Source organism: Hyperoodon ampullatus, assembly GCF_949752795.1.
Source record: "Hyperoodon ampullatus genome assembly, chromosome: X".
In the NCBI taxonomy this organism is placed as follows: Eukaryota; Metazoa; Chordata; class Mammalia; order Artiodactyla; family Ziphiidae; genus Hyperoodon; species Hyperoodon ampullatus.
This window is the reverse complement of record NC_136913.1, coordinates 18,217,245-18,233,723: the sequence shown is the minus strand read 5'-3', so window position 1 is coordinate 18,233,723 and position 16,479 is coordinate 18,217,245. Positions and strand designations below refer to the sequence as shown.

The window sequence follows — 16,479 nt, the reverse complement described above, 5'->3', positions numbered from 1 at the left end:
AGGTATCAAACAGCCAAACAGCCTGGAAATGTGTGTGGTTGTAACATGCCATTATGACAAAACAATCTGTTTAATAGGGTTGCTTAAAATAAAAATTTTTTTAATTAGAAAAATACTCTTATTTTTAACATTTCAAAATTTTCCTTAAAATACTTTGGGATATTCTAGAAGTCCTGAAACCTTCGTTCAGAATTACTGACTTGAATTGTTTATCGCCTTAAGAGCAGGAAAATTATCTTAAGTGATAATTTTATACCACAACATTAGAAGTTAATGTTGAAAACAATACCTGCTGAAACTCAAGCTAACAGTCTCCTTTTTCTGATTTGTTCTGATGAGGCCCATATTGTACGTTATTCTAATTTTTGACTTTTACACATTTCAGACTACCAGAGTAAAGCTTGATTAGCATTTCCTAACCTTTTCTAGTATTTCACATAATATTTGCATATGTACAGTCTGCCAAGATCTGCGATTTTTTTGGCTGGAAGGCATTATGGTGGGATGAGAGAGGATAAATACATTTGCCTCACGTTTAAACTATTCTTTTGCATTTGTACTCACTCTATAGCCACAGTGTATAAAAATATATCACACGTATGAATGATCTCTTCTACCCTGCTTGGCAGGAAATTGGCTGTAGTAAGTGGTGAAACAGGTATCTCAACACTCTCTTGTACTTCTTTATTGCATTACACTTTGGAAGCTAACTGTAGAAATGTAAATATTACACAGTCAATTGAGGCCAAAGAGGGGACAGGATGTAGCATTTACTGAGCATCTACTGTCCCTTGGTGGGTCCTTTTAATTACAGCATCCCTGTGAAGTAGATATTATATGCATCTTACAAATGAAGAAACTGAGCCTCAAAATGTTAAGTAACTTACCCAAGGTCAGGTAACTACAGTAGTAAGTGATAGAACTGGGGTTTAAACCTGGTACTAGCCAGATTCAGACCACATGTTTTTTTCTATTTGTTTCTTAAAATTAGAGAAATAAATTTTCTTGTTTAATTGGTATTATTCCTTGAACTTTTGGAACTATAAGTATTACAATATTGAGTCAGACTGGTGGTCCATGTAACCTAATCTCTAGTGAAGTCGAGAGTCCTTTTTCAAAAGTGAAAATTCTTAGCTGCATAGGTAACTTTATACTCATTTCTATTAGATAGCATTTGAATCCCTGTTTTGGCAAAGTGATACAAAAGGTTTGTTGAAATAAAGGTGCTTTTTTGGGTCGGTTTTGGTAAAGCTTCACTGGTATGTAGGATAACATTAGCTTTTATATTTTCCTGCTTTAAAAATTAAATTGTTCAAAATTTTAAATCTTTGGTAAACTCAGAAAGGAAGTAGATGTTTTTGCAAAAAGAGCATAAAATACCTTTAGATCATGTTTCACTTAATTTTTTTCTTAGATTGTTTTGTTAGTATATCACTATTGATTAGCTGGGTGAAAAGTTCAAAAAAGAAAATACGTTGTACAATTTATGGATTACATGAAGCTGAAAATAGTGAAGTAGCTGATTGGCAGATTTGGAATCTAATCTATAGAGGTTGTAGCAATGAATCAGAACTGGAAAAAGATGAATCAAAAATTTAAAGTAAGGCTTTATTCATGAGACTAAGTACAGAATAGAGGACAGAGGGCTTAGTTGCAGTGTAAGTGAAGAAAACAAGGATGTAACAGACAGAAAACAGGAAAAAAAAAAGTAGTATGACCGAGCAATGTGTTGTGGACATTCCAAAAATAATGCATATGTGGACTGCATTAATATAAGTTTATTATGTAGGACAAGGGAGGTGATATGCCCTTTACTTTACTCTGCATTGGTCATATCAAGGTTGCAATGTTAATTGCACACAATTCTCTTTACTACCCTTTCAGATGAATTGGATGTGTGCTCAGAAAAGAAAGTGGTCTCATCTTCTAAAAGGAGTGTTTGAAGGACCTCGAGTTATCTAGAAAAGAACAGACTTGGGGTAGTTTATAGTCATAGCTGTAGATTTACTTCTGTAACTTTGTAGATAGAGTACAGGCAAGTTAGTCATCATGTATTAGTAATCCTCCTAAAGGGAATTTACATTTGAGGAAAGTTACTATATGAAGAAGAGCATTATCGAGCAGCCAGTGCTTTTTCTGAGATAGTATAGTAAGCTGCCTGGTGAGATACTTCTTTCTTGTCCTGATAGTGTTCAAATACAGGTGAGAATGGGATAGAAAGAACTTAAGCATATGATATGAGTATATTTGTATATTTGGAACAGAAAACTTTCAAGATCCCGTACCAATTCTAAACTATTTTTGATTCTAAGATCAAAAGGTCTTTATGCAGTATTATTTTATCCTCATGAAGCTACCTTACCTTAATAATAGTAATTTGCGTTGGCACAGCTTCTTACAGTTTATAATGTATTTTCTTATGAGTTATCTCAGTTTTGAGCTTAACAACAACCCTTTGAGTAGACAGGGCAAGTATCCCCATTCTGAACAGATCAAGTAATAGGGTAGGAGAAAGTCTGAATTGCCCCAAATCATAAAGCTTTTAAGTGGCAGACCTAGGACTCTACCCCTGGTCTACCAATTCTGATTTTAGTGCTGTTTCTACCACACCAAAAAGTAAGTTATAAGCTGTGATTCTTACTTTGCATTGAAAATTACAAGGAGCAGATGATTCTCAAATTATATTCCCATGGGAAATGTAAATGTAGCTCAAGTTAAACCAAGGGTTCTAAAAGCCAAATAATGGGGAGCCATTGAGTAGATCTGTGTCGATCGGAAGAGAACACTGTGTATAATTAATGAGAAAATCTACTTTGGGCTACTAGATTAATGATGATACCATTTACTAAGAGCAAATGCAGGAGAAGTAGCAGATTGGTGGGCCACAGAGGGAGTGATTGAATTTTGGCTATAATTAAAATAGCTAACTTTGATCGTTTACTATGTGACAGGTCTTATGTCATTATCTCATTTAGTCTTCACAACTCTCTGAAGATAAGACTTTTCAATCTCCACTTTCCATATGAAGAAAGTAGAGCTTAGATCGTTTAAATAACTTGTTCAAGGCTTCATAATTAGTGTAAGAGCAGAAATTTGAATCTAGGTGTCTGACTCCAAAACCAATGTTCTTAAGAGCTAGTTTAAGGTTTGCCTGGAATGTTTAGATAAAAGTGATCAGTGTTCAGTTGAATAAATGGTTGTGGCTTTTAAGAGGATGTATCCTGGAGTTATTTGAGTCCTTACTAAAGAAGTTGGCAATACATAGCCTCTGAAAGTGTCTTTGGAAAATAAAGATTTTATACCTGCCTCCCCCTTTTCTGCATTTTGGCACCATTTCTGTGCTTTGTAATATTGTGTGGGCATTCCCTAACCTAGGAACATACTCTGAGTGTTTGAAAATGAAAGTTGCCCTTTTTAAGGGTCAGTAGACCTGTGAGATCCTGTAAGATGGATCTTTAGGATAGGGGCATGTTTCATTAACCTTTCATCTCCAGCTTGGTGCCTAGAACATAGCATGAATGAAATGAAATGGATGGATGAATGGTTGGGTGAATAAATAGCGATAGGGAGAGTAGAGAGAGGAGTTCAAATTCAGAGCAGCTGTCTCATGTGCAATGTGGGGTAATGGGTGGGCTACCTTTTATTTCCCAGTTGATAATTCTCCAAAGATGGTTAGCTTAGATCCTTGTACATTTGTTGAATTAACAAGTGGTCAGGGGCATTTACTCCTTTTCCCAGTGAGGGAACTAGAGAAGACATTACGTATAGCTGACTTTTGGTTTGGTTTTGTTTTTAACTACACAAATAATACATATTCATCATAGACATTGTAGACACATTAGAAAATCCAAATAAGCAAAACAAACAATTTAAATTGTCTAAAATTCTACCACTCAGAGATAGCCACTGTTAACATTTTGGTGTATATCCTTCCAGAGTTTTTCCCATACAAATATATACATTAAAACATGTATATATTTATTTAAAATGGGATCATTACAATTCATATTGTTTTGTAAACTGCTTTTTTCACTTATTACATGTGACTGTCTTTCCATGTCAATAAATTTACATCTTTATCATCATTTTTAGTGACTGCATAGTATTCCATTATATGGATGTACCATGATATATTTAACTAGTTCTCTATTGTTAGGAATTTAGGTTTACAATTTGGAGTTCTTTTTGGAAAAAGTTATGGTGAGCATTCTTATATGTACATCTTTGCACACTTGTCCTTGTTTTTTTTTAAAGTTGAAATGATGGGACATTTCAAAGTTTTATGTGTCTCTTTTTGTTTTTTAAATACAGACTTAGATTGCCTTCTTGAAGGGTTGTGCTGATTTACACTTTCTCCAGCAGTATATCCAGAGTGCTCTTTTCCCCATATCCGTATTAGCACTGGGTGTTATTTTTTTCTGTAAATTGTTAGCAATTTGAAAGGCAAAGCTATCTTTTGGTTAAATGCATTTCTTTGATTAGCATTAAGGCTGAACTCTTTTTTTCCCTTATTGCTCATTTCTGTTGAGGTTCATTGTTTTTTCTTACAGGTTTGTAAAATGAAGTTCTTTATGTATTGAGGATACCAACCCTTTGTCATATGTTGCTTTTATTTTTTTGTAATCAATTTGTCTTTATCTTTTTAATGTCCGGCAGAAGACGTTTTAAACTTTTATGGATTCAAATGTCATTTTTTTTCCTTTATGATTTCTGCCTCCTTAGCTCATAAGTAGTACTCACCTGTATTTTCTTCTAATACTTGTATAATTTTACTTTTTGACATTTAAATGTTTAATCCATCAGGAATCTCTTTGATGTAGAGACCTAGCTTAATTTTCCCCCAAATAATTAATCATTTGCCCTGATTTTCAATGGAGTTGGAATTTAGAATGTGTTTTGACACAGAATGTATTGTAAACAATGTTTGGTGAGGTTTAAATAAGACCACTGTAGTGCATTTAACTATTAAACTCAAGGGCTTACCTGGAAAGGTAACCATCATTTATTATATCATTTCCATGGAAAAAATATTTTTATAGTTCTAAATGATCAATTTACACATTAACTTTTGAAGCACAACCTGTTGCAAATTGGCAACTGCATACTTAAATGGTGGTTCTGTACTTCATTAGAACCCTTTAGGGGTGAAAATATTCCTATACGGTTTTGTTTTATCTGTCTTCATTTGACTTAAACTGATGTGAGATCTGTTTTGGTAACTTTCTACTTGCTATACTTTTCACAGAATGGACAGCAAATTATGGATGAACCTATGGGAGAGGAGGAGATTAATCCACAAACTGTAAGTAAAATATTGTATCATAAGGGATATAGATAAATCAGATACCATAAAATTTAAGTATTCTTATTTTTAAACTGAACAAAGTAATGATTTTACAGCGTTAGAAACTTGTTGATGCTTTCACATTAATTTTACCAAAATATATTCTTGAATATGCCAGTGACATTTTTAAAAACTGTTTGATGAGACTGATTTTAAGAGAAGGACAAGACAAACTACTTTACATTGTTGAAGGTTTTTCATTAAAAAAAAACTTTAAAAAAAAGCAAACTAACCATAGATTTATTTTTTTTTTTTTTTTTTTTTTTGCGTTATGTGGGCCTCTCACTGTTGTGGCCTCTCCCGTTGCGGAGCACAGGCTCCGGACGCACAGGCCCAGCGGCCATGGCTCACGGGCCCAGCCGCTCCGCGGCATGTGGGATCTTCCCACACCGGGGCACGAACCCGTGTCCCCTGCATCGGCAGGCGGACTCTCAACCACTGCGCCACCAGGGAAGCCCACCATAGATTTATTAGTGAAATAAATATGAAGGTCATTATTTTTTGGAGATATTTAACGTTGAAAATGATTGTTCACCATTTCCTCATCTTGTGTTTTTGGTTCAGTCCTGAATCCCCAGCACTTAGACCAGTGCCTGGCACGTAATAAGCACTCATTAAATATTAAATAAATGAATTAATAAATTGTTTCCTCTTACAAGAAAACCATTGTTAGCAGCTCAGTTATTATCATCATTTTGTTCTGTGTATAAGACAATTATTACTGATATTTACAAAATATATATACTCTGCCACTTGCTTTTTTCACTTAATATGTCTTGAACATCTTTTTATGACAATACATGTAGATCTGCCTCATTTTAAATGGTTGCATAGTATTCTGTTTTGTGCATGTCCTGTACTTAATATAATTTTCCCCCATTTATTTTTGTGAACTTGTGTTTCAGTAGGACATAGTCTTAGAAAAGGATGTGCTGGAACAAAGGATATGAACATTTAAATCTCAATAAGCATTGCCAGATTGCCCTCCAAACCAAAAAGTTGTAAAAACTTCACTATATGTGAGTGTTTGTTTGACCATACCCTATTCAACACTAGATATTATCAGAAATTATTTTTAATTTGAGCCACACTAAATAAATCATACTTTCTCTTTTCAGTTTGCATCTCATTTGATTATTAGTGAAGTGTCCATGCATTATTGGCCTTTGTATTTTTGTATTTGCCCAATTTTCTTTTGGGTTACTTACTGTCTCATTATGGTCCGTACGATCTCTGTATACATTCTGGATGTTAACTCCATGTCTATAATATATCTTGCAAATATTTTCCCCCTACGTTTTTTAACAGTGATTATGTTGTCTTTCATTGTATGTGTACAGAAGTTTTCATTTTTAAATGGTCAGCTCTGGCTTCTGGGTTTCATATTTTAGTTAGAAAATCCTTCCCTGAATCAAGTTTATAAAAATATCCTCTCACATTTTCATCTACCACTTTTATGGTTTTGTTTTTTGCATTTAGATTTGTGGTCTACTTGGAATTTTAGTACCTGTTATGATGCAGAAATATAACTTTTCTTTCCAAATGGATAGCCTGTTGTCCTAATCTCTACTTATTGAATAAATAAAACCCATTCATTCCCACTCATTTGAGATCCCTCTTTTACCAGATGTAAAATAGCCATATACTCCTAGTATTAGTTTCCTAGAACTGCCCTAACGAAGTACCACAACTGGGTGGCTTAAATAACAGAAATTTATTCTCTCAGTTTGTAAGACTAGAAGTTTGAAATCAAGGTGTCGACAGATCCATGTTCTCTCTGAAAGTTCTGGGGGAGGATCCTTCCTTGCCTGTTCCAGCTTCTGTTGTCTGCTGGCAGTCCTTGGCATTCCTTGGCTTGTAGACACATCACTCCAATCTCTACCTCCATTGTCACATGGCATTCTCCCTGTGGGTCTGTGTCCAAATTTCCCTCTTCTTATAAGGACACCAGTCATTGGATTAGGGCCCACCTTATTCCAGTATGGCTTCATCTTAACCTTATCACACCTGCAAAGACCCTATTTTCAAATAAGCTCACATTCACGGGTACCAGGGATTAGAACTTGAACATACCTTTTTGGAGGACACAATTCAACCCACAACATCCCTGAATGTTTTGACTTTACATACCTTTTCAATTACTGTACTTTTATTATATGTTTTTTATATGTGGCAAGGCAAGCCTTCCTATCTTTTTTACCTTTCAAAATTGTAGTCTTATACATCTACTAGATGAACTTTAGAATCAGTTTATCAAACACTCCTGAAAATTTTATTGAGACTTTTATGCAAATAACATTAAATTTATAAATTAACATGAGGAAAATTATTTTAATAAATATTGGGTCTTCACTTCCAAGAACATTCATTTATTCTGATATTCTTTTATATCCTTTATCAAAATTTTATGATTTCTTAATATGGTTTTGTACATTTCTTATTAAGATAATTCATAGACATTTTATAGTTTTTGTTCTATTGTAAGTGGGAATTCTTTTCTGCTGTGTCTTCCATCTAGTTATTGCTAGTATGTAAAAAAAATTAGTTGTTTCTATGTGCTTTTTTTTTTTTTTTTTTTTGCGGTATGCGGGCCTCTCACTGTTGTGGCCTCTCCCGCTGCGGAGCACAGGCTCCAGACGCGCAGGCTCAGCGGCCATGGCTCACGGGCCCAGCCGCTCCGCAGCATGTGGGATCTTCCCCGACTGGGGCACGAACCCGTGTCCCCTGCATCGGCAGGCGGACTCCCAACAACTGCACCACCAGGGAAGCCCTATGCTTCCTTTAAATAAAGTCCAAACTCTGCAATGTGACAAACCCTGCATAATAAAACCTTTGCACACTTCTACCCTCTACTGAAAGTCCAATCACACATATGTTTCAGGTTCTCTTTTACTCCTGAGCCTTCATAGGTGATAGTCCCTCTCCCAGAATTCTCTTCCATTACCACTCCCCTCCAGTGAAGTCCTGATCATCCTTTAGGTCCAAGTTTTGCTATCACTTCAAATGAGGTGTCTTCCTGACACAGCTACCACTTTCACTTCCACCTTGAATTGAGTATTTTTCCTTTGTGCTGCCCTAGCAACCTATGTGTATGCTACATGACAACACCACACTAGATTCCATTGCTTATTTACTTGTCTGTATTTCCTACTAAACTGTGAGCTACATGAGGCGGTGACCATGCCTGACTTACTCCTTGTTTTACATCCATGTATCTGGCTCCCAGTACCCAGTAGGTATTCCATCAGTGCTTGTTAATTAAAGGAACATGTGAATTAAGTCTTGGCTAGCATGGGGCCTAGTGCCCGAGGCTGCCTTCAGATTTGGTCTAGATTTCTGCATCTCCCAAACCATTTGGGTCATTTTACTTCATTGGTCTCTAGTATATATTTATTAGCATTTAAGCAAATGTAAAAACAATCAGTAAGTATTAATATTGATTTTTTTGCCATCAGCCACCTTTTTTCTTTATGCAACAATTCCTTTGGAAGGAAAACCTCTAAATTTTTTATTCTCTGAAGTCTAAAATCAAATAATTTTCCATTGTGGTGTTCTACATACATGGCTCATACTTTCCCTCTGAGTACTCACAGCATTAGCAACATTTACATCTGGAAGTGAACTGCATTCTAGAGGTAGGTTGAAAAGGTGCAGGACTAAGATACTACCAGCAATGTGGGTAAAGTTGTTGAGATCATTCCACATTATAGGAATTGAATATAAGATAAAAACCTAATATTTAATATTTCTTTAATGGTGTTAAATCCAAAAGATTGTCAAATATGTATTAGCCTTATACTTTTAAATTGTATTTGCCTCTAATGTACAGTTAAAAGTTTTTGTCAATTACTGATCATTTAAATAGTGAAAGTTGAGATGTCACAGTAGTTATTTTATGCATAACAAATTACCCCAAGCTTAGTAGCTTAAAACAACATACATTTATTATCTCACAGGTTCTGTGGGCCAGGAATCTGGGCACGGCTTTCTTTGGTTCAGGGTCTCTCACAGACTACAGTCAAGGAGTTTGCCAGGGCTAGAGTCTCATCTGAACCTTGACTGGAGAAGGATCTGCTTCCAAGCTCACATGTTTGTTGGCCCAGATTCCTGGCCCATAGGAATTGTGAGATGCTAACTGTATGTATGGAGGTCGTCGACTGGTAGGCTTTCTTGTAGGTTGATTGACCCCTTTTCTATGGGCTAGAATGCAGAGTGTGATGATTAGCCATTTTTGGCCTCAACAAGACTATAGGGCAGATAGAGAATAACGAGAGAAGAAACCTGGATCCTTAGTGACCTAAGGATCTAGCAACACCTCTTCACTCTAACCTAACCTCGTGCCTATGGACTGCTCCAAGAGAGAAAAATAGGCATTTACCTTGCTCGAGACTTTGCATTTTGGGGTCTTTTTGTTAGAGCAGCTTAGTCTGTACTCTGACTACATCTAATCATTCATTAACAAAGTAGTTAATGAATGTCTATTTGGTGCCAAGAACTCTGCTAACTTGTTAGAGACACAGAAACACATAAGGGAAACTTGCAGTTTTAAAATGGCAGAATAAAGCTGTTTTTGTCCTCTTCTCCTCTGGGAAATTTTCACCCAAAACAACAAGGACAATAAGAAACGGAAACATGGTCTTTGAAGTTAGAAGACTTCTGTTATTTGAACCACAATATATAAATATGAAAAGCAGATAAAAGAGTCATAACAAGATGAAGTTATAGGACCTAAGTGCTGGTGAGGAGTATATCATCAAGCAAGCCTTTTTCAGGGCCCCAAAGCCCCAGAAGAGCTCAAGAATGAGGTCACTAAGTATTGTGGAAAGTGGAGGTATGGCACAGCCTGAAAATAGAGATTGGTTGAATGTCGATATAAAAAGCCTTTACTCTGACCCCTCTCCTACCCCTGGAAGAGACAGAAAGTATTTTATAGAGAAAAATGAACCAGAGAGGCTCCATACATGGGGAACCCCAGGCGTAGTAGGAAGTGGGGTGAGACACTGAGCTGGAAACAGGGAGATCAAGTGAAAGCCTACTCCTCAGTGGTGTTATGATCCCCTTCCCCTCCCCATTTCACCAACCAGGACCATATCCTCCAGACAGGAGAGTGGAGTCGTCTTTCCTGAAGAAACTGAATGATCCCTGATAAAAGACCTTCAGATACTGACATTTGGGAGATCTTCAATGTAAAGGCTGGCTACTTGGCCATTTAACCTACAAGAAAGCCTAGCAGTTGACAAGCTCCAGAACATCTGGTCCACTTCGTAGTGCCTCACTTTTAAAAATGAGTTAAAAACCAAATATCACCAGACACTTGAGAAAGGATTCCAACATGAAAGAATAAGATCTTGGGGGAAACGGACAATGCAGGAAAAAGGCAAAAGAAAAAATAAATTAATATCCTTTGAGTGCTAAGAGGTGAAATTGATTTCCTAAAACGAGTAGAATGCTATTTTTTTTTTTTTGCGGTAGGCGGGCCTCTCACTGTTGTGGCCTCTCCCCTTGCGGAGCACAGGCTCCGGAGCACAGGCTCAGTGGCCATGGCTCACGGGCCCAGCCGCTCTGCGGCATGTGGGATCTTCCCAGACCGGGGCACGAACCCGTGTCCCCTGCATCGGCAGGCGGACTCTCAACCACTGCGCCACCAGGGAAGCCCTAGAATGCTATTTTTTAAATCTACTTTTATTTATTTATTTATTTTTGGCTGCATTGGGTCTTCATTGATGCACGCGGGCTTTCTCTAGTTGCGACAAGCAGGGGCTACTCCTTGTTGCAGTGCACGGGCTTCTCATTGCGGTGGCTTCTCTTGTTGCAGAGCAAAGGCCCTAGGCTGCAGGCTTCAGTAGTTGTGGCACGCGGGCTCAGTAGTTGTGGCTCATGGGTTCTAGAGCGCAGGCTCAGTAGTTGTGGCGCATGGGCTTAGTTGCTCCGCGGCATATGGGATCTTCCCGGAACAGGGCCCGAACCCATATCCCCTGAATTGGAGGCGGATTCTTAACCTCTGTGCCACTGGGGAAGCCCAGAATGCTATTTTTTTAAAAACAGAAAAAGAAGAAACTCTTAGAAATTAAAAATGTGATAGTAATATTTTATATTTTAGTAGAATATTTAGAAGCTAAAATTGAGGAAACTTCCCCCAAAATAGAACAAGACAAATAGAAAGTAGGAGAGAAAAAGAAAGAGAAGCAATTTAACATTTACATAATAGGAATTCCAGAAAGAGACAGTGGGGAAATGGAGGGGAAGAAATTAGGAAAGAAATAGCATAAGATACATGTTTCCCCCGCCACATCTTAATATCTCTGAAATCAAAATGTTTGTTATAATTGAAGGTGTGACACAGTTTAATTGGCAGCACTTTCTCTTTCTTAATGGTACAGTGCTAATCGTGCTCTTAGATTAGGTAGAATACTAAAATACCAAAAAAAAAATTTTTTTCCCCCAACATGAGGACCCCAAGTCTCCGGATTAAAACAGCCTACTGAAAGCCTGTTAATAATAACCAAAAAAATAAAATAAAAAGAAGAAGAACCACCCTACTCAAGAAGGATTGTTATTATGAAATATCAAAACACCAGGGATAAAGAGAAGATCCTAAAAGTTTTGCTGTGGGCTGGATGTGTTCCCTCAAAATTTGTATGTTGAAGCCCAACCCCCAACGTGATGAAGTTTAAAAGTAGGGCCTTTGGGAGGTGGTTAGGTCAGAAGGGCAGAGCCCTCATAAATGGAATTAGTGCCCTTATAAAATGGACCCCAGAGAGCTCCCTCACCCCTTGTGCCCTGTGAAGACACGGCAAGAAGATGGCTACCTATGAACAAGGAAACAGATCCTCGCCAGACACCGAATCTGCTGGCAACTTGGACTTGCACTTCCCAGGCTATAGAATTGTGAGAAATAAATTTCTGTTTGTTGTAAGCAACTCAGTCTATGGTATTCTGTTATAGCGGCCCAAACAGACTAAGACAAGCTTTTAGAAATTTTTTTAATACCATATATAAAGGCCTGGGGGACTTCCCTGGTGGCACAGTGGTTAAGAATCCGCCTGCCAATGCAGGACACACAGGTTCGATCCCTGGTCCGGGAAGACACCACATGTCACGGAGCAACTAAGCCCGTGCGCCCCAACTACCGAGCCTGCGCTCTAGAGCCCGCACGCTGCAACTGCTGAGCCCTTGTGCAACAACTACTGAAGCCTGCGTGCCTAGAGCCCATGCTCCGCAACAAGAGAAGCCACCGCAATGAGAAGCCCGCGCACCGCAACAAAGAGTAGCCCCCGCTCACTGCAACTAGGGAGTCCAAGCACAGCAACGAAAACCCAACGCAGCCAAAAATTAAAAATAAAGAAATGTATAAAATAAAGGCCTGGGTATAAGAATAATACACGACATTTCAACATTGAAAGTTAAAAGTCAAGGAGCAGTGCCTTTGAAATGCTTAGTGAAAATGATTTTCAACGAAGGTATTTTCAGACATGTACCTATTCTTTGGAAGAAGAATACCTTCTTCTGCCAACAGTAGAAGGTTATTAACTAAAGGAAAGACATGAGATTCAGGCAACAAAAGACCCAACATGTACAAGCACAGTGAAGAAAGTTCCTTCCCGTTATGATGAATAAAGGATGCTTCAGAAGACTAGTTCATTTAGTAGGCTTAGAGAGTACTCAGTCCAGATTGAAGCAGACATGAGTCCAGGAGGGCTGTCTTCAGGGGAAAAAAAAGAAGTTATGAATTGTCCAGTAGGTTTGAGTATTGAAAATCCACTTGAGAGGCAAAGTGAGAACAATTTGAGATAGGTGCAAAGAAAAGAAAGCAAGTTTTAAAACAAAGCAACTATAAATTTAACAAAAATAGAAACATACACAAGAAATGTAACTAGAGTATATTACTTCAAGCAGTGAACAGTGTTTACATAGTCATAATATTTGTAAAGACTCAATATTGATTTAACCAAAATGTGTGATATGAGTGTCAAGTCAGCTATAATAGGATGTCTAAAGGTAATATCTGAAATTGTTGAGTCAGGAGAAAATAGTATAAGGTTATTAGCTATCATATAAATACCAGAGGGAACAATGAATAGAGCTGAAAGGGTATCGAGAACACTGGGTACTGCTACTTTTTTGTTATATAAGCCTTGCGTCATTACTTGACCCTTTAATCTTCAGTCAGACCTTCTTGACATATGTAGCTGCCCCTGTGATTTCTCTTGAACATGTCTCCTGGTTTCTATTTGTGGTAGAGCCATTTCATTCTGTCTGGATTTTTCTCCCTTCTTCACACCTCATGTCTTCCTCTCTTCCCTTTGTTCTTTGCCCTCCGATCTGCCTCCTTCCTATATCGTAGATCTACTTTTCTTTCATCTTCTAGAATTTAATGCTGTTTTCCTTTCTTCTGGCTTTCTGAAGGCTCAATCCTTTCTTGTCTTTATGCACGTGAAGTAAAATTTTTATTTCTTCCACTCATGAAGTATACAAAATTTATCTAATTAAATTGATCCATACCAGAATATAACAGGTAGTCATCACCTTCCACCATCTCCCTCCCCAGGAATGGTTGTGTGTTAATTCATATTTATGTATAATTAGTTGAATTTCTCACCAGTTAACTTGCTCCAGCCAGTGTATTTTGTTTTCTCCCTTCCCTGCTGGAGAGACTTGATTATTTTTATCCGTTATTCCGGTAGGGCTGGGAGAGAGACTGCCTTCATAGCAGAAGGTAGGGTGCTGTATAGCCCCTCAAGCCAAGATACCTTCCTGGACTCCAGAATTTTCTATCCTTTCTCAGCTGGCCAGAGGACTCCGTGCTCTGATGATCCATGAAGAGGAAATAGGGAGTCTGGGCTGTTTAGGTCTCCATAATCATCCAAGAATCATTAAAGCAGTTTCTTGCTTAGTGGGGAAATAATTCTCTTAATGGTTCTTACAGTAGCAGGCAAAGGTTCTTCTGAGGCTTGAGAATTAAAGGAGATAAATAAGTACCTAGCACCAAGGAAGAGCCCAGTAAGTGTTAATTTTCCTGTCCTCTTCCTCCCTTGCTGATCTTGCTCTCTCAGACTATTCACCTAGTTCCTCTTAGGAACTAGGGTGGTATCCAGTAATTTTCTGGCTGACAGTAGGCCTGGCCTCAGAGAAAACTGTGAACTGACTTTCTCTTAATTTGGTCCTTTGACCCTTCTGTTCCCCTTATTGTTTATTTCTAATGACCATGCATACATTAATCACTCATAACATTAACTTTGTGAATATTTTATTACTACAGTCCTAAACACTATATTTATCAATGCAGTCTTTGTAGCTCTTGTATCAGAGTCACATGCATGATTGTCAAGAATTGGAGAAAACTTGGGCTTCCCTGATGGCACAGTGGTTAAGAATCCACCTGCCAATGCAGGGGACACGGGTTCAAGCCCTGGTCTGGGAAGATCCCACATGCCGTGGAGCAACTAAGCCCGTGCACCACAACTACTGAGCCTGTGCCCTAGAGCCCGTGAGCCACAACTACTGAAGCCCACGTGCCTAGAGCCTGAGCTCCGCAACAAGAGAAGACACCACAATGAGAAGCCCGCACACCACAATGAAGAGTAGCCCCTGCTCGCTGCAACTAGAGAGGGCCGCACGCAGCAACAAAGACCCAACGTGGCCAAAAAATAAACAATAAATTAATTAATTAAAAAAAAAGAATTGGAGAATGCTTGTTAAAAGTAGTAGCGGTAAAAATGGTTTAAAAAGATAAAATGGAGATAGCTCGTAGATGACTTTGGATGCCAAGTTAAACAGCAGCATCCCCCTGGGCTTCCCTGGTGGCGCAGTGGTTGAGAGTCTGCCTGCCGATGCAGGGGACACGGGTTCGTGCCCCGGTCCGGGAAGAGCCCACATGCCGCAGAGCGGCTGGGCCCGTGAGCCATGGCTGCTGAGCCTGCACGTCCGGAGCCTGTGCTCTGCAACGGGAGAGGCCACAACAGTGAGAGGCCCGTGTACCACTAAAAAAACAAAAACAAAACAAAACAAAAAAAAAAAGAGCAGCACCCCTATAAAGGTCACAGGCAGGAGTACACCAGCAGTGCCCCATTCTTTTCAGATCTCCTCGTGGGCCTTTAGAAGTAGTTTCTTCCAACTTCTACGCATGCCGTAGCTGCTATTCATATAGTAACCCTAAGGCAGCAGTGATTTGTATGACGGCCTTCACAATATCCAGGGAATTTCACCAGTTCCTTGTTCTCTGCTGGTTTCCTCCATTTCTTTGAAGGTTCCCTCAAGCTCCCTTAAAACTTGCATTTGAACATGCAAAATGGCACTCATAGCTGTGAGTCCAGCACACACTTGCATAACTCTTGCAGTCATCATGGGTTAAACACAAAATAAACTACAGAAAGAGAAGCCCTGGACTTCCCTGGTAGCACACTGGTTAAGAATCCGCCTGCCAATGCAGGGGACACGGGTTTGATCCCTGGTCTTGGAAGATCCCACATGCTGTGGAGCAACTAAGCCCGTGCGCCACAACTACTGAGCCTGCGCTCTAGAGCCCACGTGCTGCAACTACTGAGCCCACATGCTGCAACTCCTGAAGCCCGCATGCTCTAGGGCCTGTGTGCCGCAACTACTGAGCCTGTGTGCTCCAACTACTGAAGCCCGCGCACCTAGAGCCTGTGCTCCACAACAAGAGAAGCCACCGCAACGAGAAGCCCGCTCACTGCAACGAAGAGTAGCCCCTGCTCGCTGCAACTAGAGAAAGCCTGCGTGCAGCAACGAAGACCCAACACAGCCAAAAATAAATAAATAAATATAGAGAAAAGAATTTATTAAAAAAAAAAGAAGTCCAGGCTAAGCAGGAAAAAAAAATGCGTGAATAGGGTGACAAGCAATACCACCTAGGCTGTATTGCTGCTTACTGCAAGATTCCAGCTGGGACATCGGTGGTGCTGCCCCCTCGCCCTCTCATCATGCTCAGGGGAGATATTGTGAGTGGAATATAGCATGCTTTCCATTGACACAGGGCCTTAGAAGCAACCCCTCTCAGCGCTCTAGGAAGCTACTACCATTTGGTTCAGGTTGATGATCAAAAAACTTATCTCCCATCTCTGATTTAAAACCTTAGAACCATAGCACTTTATAACATTATCTACTGATGGATGTGT

At 39.0% G+C, this 16,479-nt stretch overlaps 1 protein-coding gene across 3 annotated transcripts in view; it reads left to right on the top strand.

The window, feature by feature from the left end:
- Positions 1–16,479, top strand: part of RPS6KA3 (ribosomal protein S6 kinase A3) — a gene marked incomplete at both ends in the record, with an annotated part of 108,565 nt that overhangs the window by 23,863 nt on the left and 68,223 nt on the right. For all 3 annotated transcript variants that reach the window (XM_079728256.1, XM_079728255.1, XM_079728254.1), the window contains one exon: positions 5,246–5,302. In XM_079728256.1, the coding sequence (XP_079584382.1) occupies positions 5,246–5,302 (57 nt within the window). The remainder of the gene's footprint in view (positions 1–5,245; positions 5,303–16,479) is intronic.